Source organism: Heterocephalus glaber, unplaced genomic scaffold (genome assembly GCF_053883595.1).
Source record: "Heterocephalus glaber isolate CG9 unplaced genomic scaffold, H.glaber_assembly_v1.0 deba00001547, whole genome shotgun sequence".
Taxonomy (NCBI): domain Eukaryota; kingdom Metazoa; phylum Chordata; class Mammalia; order Rodentia; family Bathyergidae; genus Heterocephalus; species Heterocephalus glaber.
Genome location: NW_028258340.1, coordinates 10,738,314 through 10,751,167, shown reverse-complemented (window position 1 = coordinate 10,751,167; position 12,854 = coordinate 10,738,314). Strand labels below are relative to the sequence as shown.

General features: G+C 38.2%; 1 protein-coding gene across 7 annotated transcripts in view; it reads left to right on the top strand.

The window, feature by feature from the left end:
• The window catches only part of Sytl5 (synaptotagmin like 5), a 258,603-nt gene extending 246,069 nt beyond the window's left edge, over window positions 1-12,534 (top strand). For 3 of the 7 annotated variants that reach the window (XM_004850031.3, XM_021262576.2, XM_021262577.2), the window contains 4 exons: window positions 2,996-3,104; window positions 4,305-4,440; window positions 7,928-8,136; window positions 9,220-10,738. In XM_004850031.3, coding sequence (XP_004850088.1) covers window positions 2,996-3,104; window positions 4,305-4,440; window positions 7,928-8,136; window positions 9,220-9,362 — 597 coding nt within the window. In that variant the 3' untranslated portion in view covers window positions 9,363-10,738. Of the gene's footprint in view, window positions 1-2,995; window positions 3,105-4,304; window positions 4,441-7,927; window positions 8,137-9,219 lie in introns of all 7 variants that reach the window. The other 4 variants (XM_087189869.1, XM_087189866.1, XM_087189868.1 and 1 more) reach the window with 4 other exon arrangements.
• The last annotated feature ends 320 nt before the right edge of the window (window positions 12,535-12,854 follow it).

Below are 12,854 nucleotides of genomic sequence, written 5' to 3'. Positions count from 1 at the left end.
ACTTAATCTAATCTTGACACTTGCTCAATGCTTAAGCAAGTAGGATTCACCCTGTGTCTTTTATTAGAATTACAGTACTGCATGGGGTTGATGCTTGGCTTTATCTTTTTTTTTTCTGTATATCCTTTTATTGGTACATTTAATGACATTCATCATTGGAAATTTGCACCTTTACATAATCTCTCTTGGTTCATTTTTCCCCCTTCCCCTGCCCTCCCTTCAACCCCTCCACCCCTCCCTATTTACAAAGACTTTGTTTCCTTTTTTTCATTTTCTCATATTAATTCCATTCCCTTCTTTCCTTTCCCCTACCCCTCCCACTTCCCCTCCCCCTTTGCCCCTTTTCTTCCCATTTCACATTATCTATTATACCTTTTAGGCCTTATTTACACTTTCAGTTTCTCACACTACAGAAACTATTCGGTATTTGCACATGTGTGTCCTATTTATTTCACTTAAGAGTATCACCTCAATGTGCAGCCATTTAGCAATAAATGTCTCCAATTTCTCATTTTTTATGGCTGAGTAGTACTCCATTTTATTAAAAAGCCACATTTTCTTTATCCAGTCTCCAGTTGATGGGCAGTTGGGCTGTTTCCAAGTTTTAGCTATTACAAACTGATTGCTTTCTTTGCTGTGCAGAAGATTTTAGTTTGATATAAACTTGTTTGTTTTTGTTGTCTTTGCTTCTGGGGTCATATCCAAAATTATTGCCTAGAGCTTTCCCCCTATTTCTGGTAGTTTTACCATCAAGCCTTACAGTTAAGTCTCTAATCTATTTTGCCTTGATTTTTTGTATGTGGTGTGAAATAGGGTCCATGTCATTCTTTTGCAGGTGGATATCCAATTTTCCCAACACTATTTATTGAAAAGACTTTCCTTTCCCCATTGTGTGTTTTGAATACCTTTGTTGAAAATCACTTGATCGTACTGCATATATTTATTTCTGGGCTTTTTTTCTGTACTATTTGTCTTTTTTTTAATGCCAGTATCATATGATTTTGAATATTTTAGCTTACCAATGCATTTCTTAAACATGTATTTAACTTAAAACAAATGATTGTGCATTCATATGCAAATCTTCTCATATAAAGACAATTTTGTTTGAACATGGGTTCAATAGTTAAAATTTTGACATCTTTTTGGCATTAATTCTACTCCTAATCCATCATCATAAACAGTTTCTAACATGAGTTTTTCTAAAATGAAACAAGGATCATTAAACAAAATACTTCAAATGTTCAAGTTTTTTTTCACCCTTCTTACTAGTAAGTTTTACCACCACCAATAGAAATGAAAGTCAGGCAGTCAAGCAAGCATTTTTTTTCTTTATCGTGATCCCAGATGTATGTGAGTGCGTGCGTGTGCATGCATATGTGTGTGTGTGTGTGTGTGTGTGTGTGTGTACGTGCTCTGAGCCTTGAACAGCCTGTGGCTTTGCTGTGACAGGGTTGGGTTTCTGAACTTTTATCTGCCCTCTCTGAAGAGAGCAGCTCTCTGCCTTTGACTCAATTCGCAGGAGTCAAGTCTCTCAGGCAAAAGCCTGAGGAAGTACACAACCTTTGCTATTCCATCTGTACAAAACCGAAGTTCAGTTGACTCAGTGCCAAGAGGGAGACTCATAGAATAGGTGTTTTGGGTATATGTGAACACTGACTTGTAAATTTTGAACTTTTTATTTTGGCATCATTATAACTCTGCACGCAGCTATAAAAGATAATACAAAGAGGTCCCATGTACTCATTACTCTGTTCCCCAGTGGGAACATATTGCAAAGCTGTAGCATGACATCACCACTAAGAAACTGACATTGATATGATCCACCAATTTTATTCAGATTTCCCATTTTTACTGGTACTTATTTGTGAGTGTGTGCACAAGGGGGTGTGCATATTTAGTTCTGTATGATTTTATGATGTGTGTGAGTTTGTGTATTTACCACCATAGTCAAGATACAGAGCAGTTCCATTACCATACATATCCCTCAGGCTGACTTGCTTAACCACAACCACCTGACTCCCACTGTCTTCATCCCTAACCTTGGCAACCACTAACCCATTCTCCATCTCTACAATTTGTCATTTCAAGAATGTTATGTAAATGGAACCCGTTCAGACTAGCTTTCATCACTAAGAATAATTCTCTAGAGATTCATCCAAGTTGTTGCATGTATCAACAGTCTTTTGCTTTTCATTACTGCTTAGTAGTTCATGGTATGGATGTACCATAGTTTGTTTAATGATTCACCTGTTAAAGGATATTTAGGTTGTTTCTGGTATTCTTGCTATTACAAATAAAGCTAATATAAATATTATATTAGTATCCATATGTTATGTGGACATAATTTTTTATTTATCTAGAATAAATGCTCAAGTATAAATTCTGGGTTTTTTGATAGCTGCATGTTTAGTCTTATAAGAAGACTGTTTTCCAGAGTGACTGCACCATTTTATATTTCCACAAGCAATGTTCAAGTGAACCATTTTTCCATATAAATAATTGATGCAAATTATCAATATTACCTTCAATGACTTGTGGCTGGAAGCCCATTGTGAATCATATACGACTCCCTACTTTTCCCTTCTTGGTCAGTTAGGAAAGCTTTGAGACATCAAACAGGGAGAAGTGACTTCTGGGACTATTTTCAGTGGCATCATTATTCCTGCCTCATGTCCTGTAGCATATCTGAGTTAGTCTTCAATGTATCACAGACACTCAATATCAATTGATGGACAAAATAGATGTTATATATCTCCTTTTAGATTCCTTTTCCTTTCATGTTGAAAGTTATATGCAAATGCCTTAGTAGAGTTTTCCCACCTTTCTTTTTCTCATGTCAGTTATCTCAAACCAGTAAGAAATAGCATAGTTGAATGGCAATGGATAGTCACATTTAAGCCACCAAATAAATACTGCACATTCAAACATGGGTTGTAAAGTACTAAGTCAAGCAAGTATTCTTACACTTTCTTTTCAACTGTCTCTTCTTGGCCAGGTGGAATTTGCTCCTGATATTGGCCTTCAGTACAAAGGAGAGCTGACTGTTGTTTTACGATACACTCCCCCAGGGGAAAGTGTCATGCTTCCACTAGGACAACTTCAAGGTAGAGTAAAACTCCAAGACATTGATCACTGACACTCTATTTCTACGAGTATGGGACTAGCTATTAGGGATTGGTCAGACAAAATGTTACTTTTGCACTAAACAGATGAAATATAAAGGATTAGGTGTCACTGTCTTTTGAGGAGAGTTGAAAAATATACACTACATAAATAGAAGGATGTGGGATTCATACAAGGAAAAGAAGGCAAAAATTCACATCTTAGAAATGAGCCTTGCTCCAAAGGTTTCTTTCCTGTCAGTCCCAGAGATATAAGATCTTCCACAGGGTGGGAGATCTTCTAGGAGGGGGTGTAGGGAGCTGCTGTTTAGATTTATGTCATTTACAGCTGCTCAAGGAGTCTTGAGGAAAAAGCTTATGTAGAAGACAGAATTCAAAGGACAAATCCAGATGGAGTCAACCTGTAAATCTCTTGCCCTTCCCCTTCCATCAACTCCTCCAGGCAGCCTCCTTTATCCCCCCATCATGATCACTATATTTGGTGTGCTAGTGACTTACTGTCACCTAGTCTCAGTTTCCTCACTCTAGTTGTGAGGATTAAATAGGTTCATGCATGTAAGATGCCTAAAAATGTACTAAGTAAAGGTAGTGGATGTCATTCATGTTGATCACATTTCATCAGAATAACAGGCTGAGGTAGGAAACAGTTTTCTTTCACTTCCAGTACTCACCCTGTGTGAAGATGACAATTTACAAGAAGGGAGTCATGGAATTTTCTCTTCGGAATCAGTTCAAAATATCAAAAGAGGAGAATTATGGAATTTTTCTCTTTTGGAGCCTTGATTCTTGTGTCTGGCTTTCATTACAGATATTTCTCACTAAGAGCAGGAATGGTGACCCAGGTATCTTTCAGGGTCTTTTCCATTACATTCCTTTAGATCCTGTGAAAGACATATTTTATAGGAGAGTGGTTAGAATTTTAAATTTATTTGCCCGTTTTTGTCAACAAACACACATGTAAAACCTATCCAGAAGGAATCCAGTGGGGATAAAAACAGTTAAATGAACATGAAATATACAATAATGTAAAGGTGTGATTCAATCACCAAACGAAGTAAATCTTTGCAGATGTGCTTTGTAAAATTTAAAGTAGAAATTATGATATGTTCTCTCCTTCTCTCCTTCTCTCTCTCTCTCTCTCTCTCTCTCTCTCTCTCTCTCTCGTTTTGGTGACTGATGCAGGAAAGAAAGCCTCCAAAAAGGGAAAGAAAAAAGAGTCACCTGTAATCTCTGGAGGAATACTAGAAGTGTTCATCAAAGAAGCAAAGAATTTGACAGCAGTGAAATCGGGAGGCACTTCTGACAGCTTTGTGAAGGGGTAATTTTATTTTAGTTCATTTCAGATAATGCTTATTGGGAGACAAAAGGATCTATGATCCATGAGACAGTGGTGGCTATGAGGCATGTTCAGCTTATTGGAAATGTACCAGGAAAGAGCTACCCTTAAGTGCTGACGCTTATATCTCAAACAATACTGGCGTAGAGGGAACTGCTTATTCCAGTTTATGCTGCATTTCTAGCACATTTTGGAATAACCTATCACTCACAACCTCAAGACTGCCAGATTTTCCTGTGAGATTCATTTCTCAAAGGAGAAGAAAATATGATTTTCTACATGTAATGTACTTGCATTATGCTTTTCTATCATTTGGTTCTCCGATATGGAAAAACAACCAAAATATCAGATACTTGCAGTTTTGCTCTCTTGAGGGAAACTGTAAAAAGTAGAGAAATCAGAACACTTATCTTGGAGATATTCACTAGAGAATGCTCTGGGGAGGCTCCAGGACTCCCTGCTGAGCATTTGTTCCCACTTTGTGGAAGCACAAGCATCTTCTTGAGAGACCACGGCCCTTTAAATGAATAATCATGCTCATTTTAGACAACTTCAAAACCAAATCCCTCTTGATTTCTGACTATTGGAGATTTTTTTTTCCTGGGATTAGAGAAACTAGGAATGGATGGATATTTTTCATTCATTCAAACAAACAGACAAGTGCACACATACCAAGCACCAGGGGCTGCACTTTTCAAACTAAATAAGGCACAATACTGGAGCTCACAGCACATCATTCGGCACATAAGGTAAAGCAAGTTCCCATGATGCCAGGCCAGGAAGTGAATTTTTGGAGTCAATTTACTACTGAGTTTTGGGGTGCTGGAGTCTGCTTCTGGAGGTAGATTCTCTCTACTCTGAGCAAAGAATTGGTCACAACAAGCACAAAAGGTAGCGAGGTTTTACACTTATTAAAAGTAGGAAAAGAAGCATGCTCTGCAGAGTAAGTTTGGGCCAAGTGAAAGTAAGAAAAACGATACACTCTACAGAATGAGAATGTGCTACTATGAAAGAATACAGTAGTTGAGCTCAATGGAGATTATCTTGTAGTATCTTTCACGCCTCAGGCTGATGTCAGGTCTAGGCCTTCCTATTCAAAACTGCTCAAATTCTCAAAAGAAGTGCATGTGCAGGGCTTTGAGAACTGTTCTGTGCATGTGTCCTGGAACTTTGCAATTGAAAGGTCACATTCACTTTCCCAGCCAGCCTGACACACTCTAATCTCCTCCTTACATTGACAGTTATTTCTTTTCCTCAAGCCTTCTTAGAAAAGTGTACTTTTCTTACAAGAAAACAAGCTATGCCTTTACTCTCTCTCAGAGGCTTTAACTTTGGTAAGCCCAATTGAGAAAAGCAAATGTCTAGGGCATCCCCATTGGTAAATGTGTGCCCTTAAATTCTGGTCCATCTAGTCTTCATTTTCTTCTTGCAATAGATTTTAGAAGAGAAGAAATGCTTTCTTTGGACCTTGTTATTGCTTTGTCCCTCAACAGCCCTGACTTCCACTTCAGGCCTCTGCTACTCACTATCACGTAGATAAGAGGATGGCTTCTGGCCTGTGGCCTCACTGTGGCCTTACAGGGGTGACAGTATTTTCTGAAACAGTTTTCTCTTTGTCTTACTGAGAATTTGTGAAGCACAAATAATAAAGGACAGTATCTTTGTCCTAGTAAAAAAAAAGAAAGCCTAACTTTCCAAAAACTCTCTCCTTAGTTACACTTAAATACTCAGCTGACTTTAAAGAATCTGAGATTTTATTTTAAAGAGAATGAGAAAGCAACAATAGACCTATATGTAAAGTTTAATATAAAATACACAAAATACAGGTAGAGGGGGATTTAGCTCAGAGGTTTCGCCACCTGCTGTGCAAGCGCAAGGACCTGAGTTCAATCCCTGGTACCAAAAAAAATAAATACAAAATACATAATTATATAGCTACCTAATTACATTACCCCTGTCTATAAGCTAAAATAACAGTGGCTTCAAAAGACTAAACCTTTTATTGTTGTACTCAGGGTTGAACCCAGGGCTTTCACATTGTGCTACATCTCCAACTCTTTTTTATTTTTTATTTTGAGACAGGGTCTTGATAAGTCACTTACTTGCTCAAGCTACACTTTAACTTGTGATCCTCCTTCTTTAGCCTCCCATCTTTTTTCTACTTCTTACATATAAACAAAGATTTAAGGTAACACAAGCAAGGAAGGTATGGAAGCATCACGATTACCAGAAACAAAGGATTTCTCTATCTCATTATGGTATCTACCTCATGGGCCAGGATAGCTGCTCAGATTTCAGCTATCCCACCCAAATTCCAGCTGGTAGGCTACTTTTGTGTAAATTTTATGCAGAACTACTTCTATTCCATTGACTACAACTAGTTGTAAAGAAGGCTAGGGTAAGGTAGTCTTTATTCTGAGCAGCCTTGTCCCCAAATTTTAAAAATAGGGATTTTGCAATGAGAGAAATAAGTGGAAATAGATATTGGGAGATTATGAGCATTTGTGCATGGTGGATGACATGCAATCTCATGGAGCCTAATGTGTCTTCTTCATTGTAAAGTCACTTGCTTGCAGTATTTTTCACTATTATCTGATGTTCTGATTTTAAACACACATCTGTCTCCTTCTCTAAAGCTTGCTCCTTGAGGGGGAAAAAGGTAGTATTCATCATGTACCTAACAACCTAGTACAGTGTTTTGGCCATAGTAGAGAAGGCCTGGGGTACAGATATTTTATTTGAAAGTGGATCAGGAAGCACCAGTGAGAGAGTGGAAAAAAGACAGGAGAGGGAGAGAAGATGATAAAAATATATGTTAATGGACAAATTGCCAATGTGGATAGCTAGGTATCAATCCCACTGGAGAGGCCATGAAGAACTCTGTGGAATATTCCTTAGGAAGAGAAGCTGGGGGATTCATCCACCAATTTCCAAAACTCATGATTGAGGGTTACCATTAAATCTTCAGTTATTCAAAGATGCTCTTCACAAAAGCTGAGCCAGCTCACACAGGACGAGAGAAAGTCTTTAACTGGAGAAGTTGAGATGCATGGGTGCTTGAGGTGGAAAGATGAAAGTTTGCCAGAACTGTCCATACTGGCTGCAGGTCAGCTCAGAAATGGCCTAAGAAGATATATAGCAGAGAATTCTACAGTATCTACCACAGAAGGTATTTTCTTTTCAATATGGGAGAAGGACCAAACTAGAATTAGAAAGGAGAGAGAGGACAGTTTACTATTATCCCACTTAAAAGAAACAGTAAGCCATTCTACAAAGTAAATCCTTATTTAAACATACAAGAACCTGGGAAAGAAAATCAGATAGACATTTCATACTCACACACACATATACACAGGCATCCACACATGCACACACATACCAGGAATTATGAGAAATTCAAATGATTTCTGAATAACGGCATTTTCTGCCTACTGTCTCACTGATGGTTTGACTGTGTTTTCTCCTGCAGCTACCTGCTCCCCGATGATAGCAAAGCCACCAAGCACAAAACTGTGGTCATAAAAAAGAGTGTGAACCCTCAGTGGAATCATACTTTCATGTTCAGTGGCCTGTATCCCCAAGATATAAACAGTGTTTGTCTAGAGCTTACCATCTGGGACAAGGAGGCCTTTTCCAGCAACATCTTTCTCGGAGGAGTTCGTTTGAATTGTGGAAGTGGTGAGAAATTTGGAGATCCTGAGATGGTCTGTGACTGGGCATGGGGCAAGGGCATGATTCCTTCAGATGTCAGGTGTAGTAAATGTCTATGTGATTTCTGCTGTAACTAATTCTTGAAATTATCACAGTTACTCCATTCCCTTACCCTAAAATCTGTTCATTGTTAAAATATAAATATTACTACTGTCACTTTGTATCTTTACACTAGAAGCTTGAGAAGTGTAGTTTCTATTCAGTCCTTTCACCTCCCAAAATTACACTTTAATCTAAGTGAATTTCAAGTACTTTCTTGGGCCTTCAGGTTTTGGTCAGAAAAGGATCACCAAGACAGCACAGCCTTCTGACAGGGGAGAGAGGGCTTTCCAAGGTCAACTTTACCTAATTCTTTTCTCAGTTCTGCTCAGCACTTTACAGCCATTATTCACACTGGTTGAATTGAAAGGGAATCAATTTTTCTTTAAAAAAAACAGCACCTCATGTTTTTCACAAAAGTCATGGAAACACACCATTGGTAATAAAAGTCACAGCTATAACAGGGTAAACGTGAGGTGGAATATTTGAGCACATGAGAACTAGTAGAGGCACTTGCAGTCCCCTAAACACTCTTTGTCTTCTCATTGCTTAGACCAGACTTAGATGGTCTGTATGTACCATGGTCAGCATTTGTGTTGAGAAGGACATACTACTGTGATCCTTTATCTATTATAGACTAAGGAAAGCTAAGAATATTTATGCCACTAAAACTGAAATTTCCCAGGTCAGAAAAGTGGCCATGTTAGAGATCCTCAGATCCAATGTCATCTTGTTTTTCTGTCATATTATCTTGGTCCAGATGATCTAGCTTTCTGTTGTACTGCCAAAGTGGGGAGGAATTAGCTACCAATTTGTCTCACATTTTCTAGGCAGAAGAAAGTAGTACGGGTGGCAAAGGATTGATTCCAGTCTAATAGTAGATATGGGAAGTGAGAACAAGCCAGTGAAGAGAACTTTGGTTAACAGGCTCCCTCAAAAATTGATAAATGCCTTCCAAAAAGTCAAAACATCTCATTTGTGAAATGTACCTCTCCTCTTTCCCTTCTTCAGGTGTGAGTCACGGGAAAAACGTGGATTGGATGGACTCTCGGGGGGAAGAGCAGAGCCTTTGGCAGAGGATGGCTGAAAACCCTGGAATGCCCGTAGAGGGAGTACTTATGCTCCGTTCCAGCATGGGGAAATGTAGGCTCTGAAGAGACAAGTTCTTCAAGAACGAGACCTCTAGGAACTGTCTGGCTGCCATTTCTAACAAATAGCAGGCTGGAACTTTGGATTCTGCTTCCCTGCCATTTTTCACCTGAGGATATGGGGACATCAGGGGCAAGAGAGATGATAGTGGTATGAACATTTAGGGTCATCTTGCTGGGTTCCTAAAAACACCCAAGTACTTTTACTTTTTGAGTGTGATGGTACACAGCTATGACGCCAGGACCCTAGAAGGCTGAGGCAAGAAGACTGCAAGTTTGAGTCCAGCCTGAGTAATTTAGTGACTTAGCAAGGCCCTGTCTCAAAATAAAAAGATAAAAAGGACTGGATATGTAGCTCTGTACATAGGCCCTGAGTTCAGTCTCCTGTACCCTCCAACCAAACAAAAAAAGTATCTCTCTATGTGTATGGACTAGGGCCTCCCTAGACTTTGTTTCCATTTTTTTCTTTTCTCATAATTTTTCCTTTCCCTTCTTTCCTTTCCCCTTCCCCTCCCACTTCCCCTACCCCTTTGGACCTTTTCTTTGTATACCTAAAATGTACCAATGAAAGAATTTAAGCAAAATAATAATAATAATAATAAGTGGACTAGGGCCTCCCTGACTAGACAATAGAAAGTGGCTCACACTGTCCTGTCAACAAAATTGTGCAGTAATTCATAGGGTTTATATCATCACAGAAATAGCTCAAGCTTATTTGAAACTATGGTTGAGATCGAGGAGTGCCCAACCTTTTTTGTAATTATGAGTGTCTTTATATTTCTTCAGTGTGAGGAAAAAGGAGACCACCAAGAAAGTAGAAATCCCTGTGGTCCAAAGAAGGCATGATAAGGATGGCTGCTGGGGTGACAGGCTGGTCCTGTTATGGTAGCAAACTTGGGCACTGACCAGATCTGAGATAGATTGACAGGGCTTCTTATTAGTGCTATATAATTTATTATCTAAATCAGCCTACTTTTGAGAGTGAATGAAGCTAAATAATTACATCTGAACAATGATGTAAACTAGCAATGATCTGGGAATATTGGGATGTAGGGTCATCCTACTGAGAGAACTCTGCTGTAAACATTTATTTTATGAAATATTCTAAGCCATTAACTACAAAAAAATAAAAAATAATGGTCAACATACTATTCATTGATGAGAAAAGTGGAATTTAAAAGGAGATGCTCTACCTACTATCTTACTTTTCTTTATTTGCTCTCACTCTTTCATTTTCTCTTTCCCAGAGTTCTTGTTGCCTCCTTTTGTAATGGTTAGCTGTTGCCATAATAATGCTGAATAATAAACCACTCCAAATGTTGTGACTTAAAATGACAATCATTTTTCTTGTGGTTATGAAAGTTGCCTAGGGCAGCTCTGCTTCCAGTTACAGGCTCAAAGGTCTAGATCACCTGCTCATGTCTCATCCTCTTTGAACCAAAGGGAGCCAGAGCATGGTGATAGCAGAGGCACAACAGATTGAGCCCCATTGCTCAAGTGTAGTTAGAGTCCCTATTTGTGTTGTATCCCATTAGTCAAAGGAAATCCGTAGGGCCAGGCCTAAAATCAAGAAGCAAAAAAATCAAAGCCATGACAAGAGTCAGGATATCAGAAGCCACAACAAGAATGAGAATAAGGAAGTGGGGCCTACTATCACCATTTTTATCCACACAGTACTCAGGATATTAGCCAGATCAGTCACACAAGAAAAAGAATAAGGATACATACAGGAAAGGAGAAATCAAATTATAATTAATTGCAAATGACATGATACATAGAAGACTCAAAGAGATCCACCCAAAAACTCTTAGAATTAATAACCAACTTCAGCAGTGTAGCAGGATACAAAGTCGGCATACAAAAATCAACAGAATTTATGTACACCAATGAACTCAATGACAAGGAAATTATATAAACAATGCAATTCATGGTTGTGTCAAGAAAAATGAAATACCTGGTATTAACCTAACCGAGGAAGCAAAAGACCTCTACAAAGAAAAGTACAGTAACCTGTAAAAGGAGATTGAAGAGAACATCAGAAAATGGATAGATTTCCCTCACTCCTGGACAGACAAAATCAATATAGTAAAAATGGCCATATTCTCAAAACTGTTATACAGATTCAATGTAGTCCCAATGAAAACACCAACAGTATTCATCACAGAACTAGAGAAGACAACCCTAAGTTTCATATGAAACCAAGAAGAGATCCAGAATAGAATAAGCAATGTTGGGCAATAAGAGAAAAGCAGGCAGCATCACATTACTTGACCTCAGAGTACACTACAAAGTAACAGTAATAAAAACAGCATGGTACTGGAATAAAAACTGACGTGTATTAATGGAACAGAATAGAGGATAGAGAAACATCTCCAGACACCTTTAGCTATTTGATCTTTGACAAGGGGGTCAAAGGCATACATTGGAGAAAAGATAGCCTACTCAACAAATAGTACAAGGAAAACTGGACATCTTGTTTGCAAAAGTTTGAAACTAGACCCAAATCTCTCACCATGTACCAAACTCAAATCAAAATGGATAAAAATCTAAACATTAAAACAGAAACACTGAACCTACTGGAAGATAAAATAAGTACAACACTTGAAACCATAGGTGTAGGAAATGTTTTCCTAAAAAGCTCAACAAATTCTTTTTCTTTTCTTTTTCTTTTTTTTTTTTCAGTACCAGGGATCAAACTCAGGACCTTGTGCTTGCAAGGCAGGTGCAGTGCCACTGAGCTAAATCCTTGGCAGGTTTTCCTAAACAGAACTACAATTGTGCAAGAAACATCAGCAAGAACCAACAAATGGGATTACATCAAATTAAAACGCTTCTTTCTGCACAGCAAAGGAATCAATGAGTAGAGTGAAGTGATGACTGACAGAATGGGAAAAAAATTTTTTCCAGCTATTCCTCAGAAAGAGGACTTGTATCTAGAATATACAAAGAACTCAAAAAAAAAAAGGGAAGCACCTAAAATGAAAGACCCCATCAAGAAATTGGCAAGTGAAATGAACAGACACTTCTCAGAGGAAGAAATGCAAATGGCTAACAAATATATAAAAAATGTTCAACATCTCTGGCCATTAAAGAAATGCAAATTAAAACAATGCTAAGATTCCATTTTAAACTAGAAAGCATGGCAATCATCAAGAAATCAAAAAATAACAAATGCTAGTTGTGTGGCTGTGGTGAAAAAGGAACCCTCCTACATTGTTGGTGAGAATGTAAACTAGTACCACCATTATGGAAATCAATATAGAGATTCCTCAAAGAACAAAAATCAGAAATTCCATAAGACCCAGCTATCCCTCTGCTAGGTATCTTTCCCAAAAGCTAAAGATTTCATACTATAGTGATACATACATACCAATAATTACAGCAGCACAAATCATAATAGCTAAATCCTGGAAGCAGCCTGTATACCCGTCAACAGATGACTAGATAAAGAAAATGTGGTACCTATACATAATAGAATACTACTGAGCTATAAAGAAG